At 48.4% G+C, this 4,390-nt stretch overlaps 1 protein-coding gene across 1 annotated transcript; it reads right to left on the bottom strand.

Moving 5' to 3' along the window:
- Positions 1–1,583: 1,583 nt before the first annotated feature.
- Positions 1,584–2,525, bottom strand: LOC100436061 (olfactory receptor 10P1). The gene has a single exon (XM_009247854.3). The coding sequence runs from the start codon at positions 2,523–2,525 to the stop codon at positions 1,584–1,586; it is 942 nt and encodes a 313-aa protein (XP_009246129.3).
- Positions 2,526–4,390: the final 1,865 nt, after the last annotated feature.

The following is a 4,390-nucleotide window of genomic DNA, read 5'->3' as shown; positions in this document are numbered from 1 at the left end:
TCCTTCTAAACATACCTTTGTATCCACTGACCAAACTCTCCCTATGTCCCCTTCCCCGCTTCCTTCTCCAGGCTCTGGTAACCACCATTCTACTCTCTACTTCTAGGAATGAGATCAACTTCATGAGACTTATTTTGACTGGATCAACTGAGGTCAGGAGTTCGAGACCAGCCTGGCCAACATAGTGAAACCCCGTCTTTACTAAAAATACAGAATTAGCCGGGCATGCCTGTAATCTCAGCTACTTGGGAAGCTGAGGCAGGAGAATCGCTTGAACCTGGGAGGTGGTGGAGGTTGCAGTGAGCCGAGACTGCGTCTTTGCACTGCAGCCTGGGCGACAAGGGCAAAACTTCGTCAAAAAAAAAAAAAAAAGAAAAAAAAAAAGAAAGAAGTGGGTGCAGAGGCTGGGCTACAGAAGAACACACCGATTCCCATGGTTGAATACTCCTTAGCACAAGAGCAGAGTCTCTGTGAGGGATAAGGACTCCTTGAAGATCACAGGGGTGGTGAGAGGGAAGACTGGGTTCCCATCATTTTCTAAACAGCTCATGTTATTGATGAAATGTTGAGGTCTCTCCTCACTGAAAGCCAGAGTTTCTGGCATTTCTTGGCTAGAGGACACAAAGGTGGTAATGATGTGTGAGAGGTGAGGGAATAGAGGGGACCTGGAACAGCCTGTCTTTTTGCCTCGGCCTTCTGCTGCTCTTTAGCTATGGGGGGCTCCAGGGAATAAAGCAGGAGAAACATCTGTCCCTGGCCTGAGGGAAGTGGGCAGCCGGTGGCACCTCAGCACAGAGGGATGGGAGTGTTTTGCTTCCACCTTGTCCTGCTTCTGGCTCCCTGGTTAGCTCCAGCTCTGGATCCTGCCTCTCAAGCTGGAGGGTCTTCTGGAATCCCTGACCAGCTCTTTCCCAAAAGCACCCAGAGTAGGACACCCCAGTGTGTTTCTGGGAGACATGTATAGGCTGTCCTGGGAGATAGCTTTTCCTGATGTTTAACTTGGTCCTTTTTGATACCATCTGACCATCTTCCCTTTTGTGCTGGTATCTTGGAAAGGAGAGAGCCTTATGACTGGAACCCTCAGATGCCCCTCTTCCTGAAGGTCAAGGGCAAAACAGATGTTCCACTGAGTAGAGGAAAGCTCAGACACAGGTGGTGGAAGAAAATGTAACAGAGGGCTAGGTAAACTCCTCCACAGGCTTTGGGTGGGTCACTTAGTTGGATGTCAAGTTCACAGACACCTGCTTTCATGACTGACATGGACCTCTGGCTACTGGTGCAGCCATGGCAATCACTGTGCTCAGGGATCCAGAACAATCTAGAAGATGCTAAATAAATGTTCTTTCCCTAGGGCAGCAATCACTTCCATCCTACCTTGACCTAATAACCCATGCTCTGATAGTGAGTGTGGACTCTGGGATAAAAGGCAATATGTAGATTTATCTGTTTTAATTTCAGCACTTTCTTCCAGGAAGCCTTTTCCTTTGAGGTGCTGCATGATTTCTGTGAGAGTGGGGTTTAAATCCAGCCCCTGAAAGCTGGGAGGATGAGCACTGAGTGAGTGAGCAGACATCCGAGTCCCTTCAGGGCGAGGGGTGCTGCCTCTTCACCAGGTGTCGCAGGGCCCTCCTCACGTCCTTGTTCCGAAGGGTGTAGATGATGGGGTTGAGCATGGGTGTGATGACCGTGTAGAAGAGACTGAGGGCGCGGTCTGTGGTAACAGAGGAGCCTGCCTGTGGCCGGATGTAGGTGATGCTGGCTGTTCCAAAGAAGAGACAGACCACGAGCAGATGGGAGGAGCAGGTGGAGAAGACCTTGAGGCGGCTCTGGGTGGAGGCCATTGCTAGGATGGCACCCAGGATGCGGATGTAAGAGGTGACAATCAGAGAGAAGGGGATCATAATGAAGACTATGGTGGCTGTCATCACGGAGATCTCGCTTCTGTGCTTCCCAGCACTTGCCAGCCTCAGTACTGGCAGGATGTCACAGAGAAAGTGTGGGATGATTGGGTGGCTGGGAAAAGGTAGAGAGAAGATGAGGGAGGCATGGGTGGTGGCCGTGATGATGCCTGTGAGCCAGGAGGTGCCCACCATGGCCATGCAGGCCCGTGGGCTCAAGAGGGTGGAATAGTGTAGGGGCTGGCAGATGGCAACATATCGGTCATAGGCCATGGCTGTGAGCAGGCAGCACTCGGAGATGCCCAGGACAATGAAGACATACATCTGGGCTGCACAGCCCTGGAAAGAGATGGCCTGGGGATGCGGGGAGCCCAGATTGGCCAGGGTCCTGGGCACGATGTCAGTGGTGTAGAAGAGCTCCACCACTGAGAGTTGGCGCAGGAAGAAGTACATGGGGGAATGAAGGGCAGGGCTGACCTGTGTGAGGAGGATGATCAGGGAGTTACCCAGCAAGGTGACCAGGTAGACCAGAAGCACCACCCAGAACAGGGGGCCCTGCAGGGCCTTGAGGTCAGAGAATCCCAGAAGGAGGAATTCAGGCAGTGTAGTATGGTTTTCCCCAGCCATCACTCCAGGCCAGAAGCTGAGGCACAGCCAAGAAGAGAAGTTATTTAGAAATAGCAATCAACATTTCTGTAATTTGGTAAAGCACTTGCCACACAGTTCCTCTCAAAATTAAGTGAGAGAATTAATACCTTTCTCTGGATGAGCCATGGGTCTCAGAGAGATTAAATAATGTGTCTGAGGTAATATCTAGAAAGTGGCAGGCCTGGAACTTGAATCCAGGTCTCTTGACTCCAAATTCGACGGCTTTCTCACTGTTTCCTTTGCTCTCGTCCTGTGTCTGGGGCCTGACTCTCATATGTAGAGACTCTAGCTCTAATCTTTGGATCTCTCTCCAGAGTGAGGGGTGGAGCAGCTGCTATGACCTAGGCCCCTTTGTACTCTCTAGATGGGTGCTGAGGCACAAAAGAAACTGGGTAGCACCAGGGACTGTCCCGAACTGGTGTCTAATGTTCACCATAGTGAGCTGTGGTTAAGAGTGTCACACAGTGATATGACTATTTGTGATAATACTGCCCAATGGTATCATTGGGATTCTGACACCTTCCCTGATTTCTCTGTTCTCCTCTTATCTGGGCCCCTGTGATCAGCTACACTAGCTGCTCTGTCCCAGCACACCCTGTTCTGTCAGGCCTCCATGCATTGCCATAGTGTCTCCTTGCAGAGAATATTTCTATTCTTCATATTAAAATCCCATCATACTTCAAGCCTTCACTCAAGTTCCGCTATCTCGGTGGCAGCTTTCTGTGATCTTCAGGCTCAGAAATAATTATCCATGGCATTTCAAGATTAAAAGTGACATTTAGGAACATATATTTCCATATGACAGTACTCGGATCTTCAACATTTTAGAAGGGTGCTGTGCAGCATCTGTTTGAACATCTGCAGTGACGGGGAACTCACCACCTATTGAGGTAGCCCTTTCTAGCTATGGCCTCTTCTGCCTGTAGGAAAAGCCTTTACTGTATTGGTCTTGGCTAAATGCTTAGTATTTCATACAATGTTTAACTCCTTTTGCACCAGAGAGCCCTTGAGTATTTGAGGAAGGCACTTTTATCTCTGCTTTCATGAAATGTTGCTTGTCCTTTGGTCCTAGCACTTATTACTCCACTGTGAGATCCTGCAGGACACGGTGGGGAGGTGGGGAGGCAGTTACCTATTTTAGCAGCTGCTAATGTTTCCCAAGTGCTTGGTTCCTGCCAGGCACCATGCTAAGGGCTAAACATTCATTAAATCATTGGATCTTCCTAATTACACTACGACATAGAAACCTTCATTTTCTCCATTTTACAGATAAGGAGAGGGAAGCCCAGACAGCGTAAGTAACTTTCTCAATGTCACACATTTCGTAAGTGACAGAGTTTGGGTTCAAATCCAGGTCTGCCTAACCCCAGAGCCTGTGATCTTAACCACCAAGTTATCAACTGCCTTAGAGGTTAATCACCAGAAAAACAAGCTCAGTACTTGGACCATGTAGAGTGTTCGCTAAACATTTATTAGATGAGTGAACGAATCTCAGTTATAAAGGCAGAGGAACTGATAAATAGAACAATTAAGTGATTTGCCTAAATTTAGGCAGCCAGTTAGACAAAGACAGGAAACTGGACTGGACTTTCAGAAGTCCTGGTCCCAAGATTCACGGAGCTTTGATCACCCACATTGACCCACGCCATGAGGTTAGTCTAGCCATCTTCATATTTAGGAAACAGAGCCTCAAAGTTCTACCCGTTGCATTTAACTTTCATCCCACCCTCACTCTGCTCTCTCAACATTTTTTTTTTTGTGGCCTTAAACCATTTATTCTAGCTTATGTTTAGAGAGTGCTGTGTGCTGGGGATTATACAGTATATCAGTTGACCTTTATAACA

The sequence above is a fragment of the Pongo abelii genome, chromosome 10 (genome assembly GCF_028885655.2).
Source record: "Pongo abelii isolate AG06213 chromosome 10, NHGRI_mPonAbe1-v2.0_pri, whole genome shotgun sequence".
Lineage (NCBI taxonomy): Eukaryota > Metazoa > Chordata > Mammalia > Primates > Hominidae > Pongo > Pongo abelii.
The sequence above is the reverse complement of the archived record's forward strand: the minus strand, read 5'-3'. Positions and strand labels throughout refer to the sequence as shown.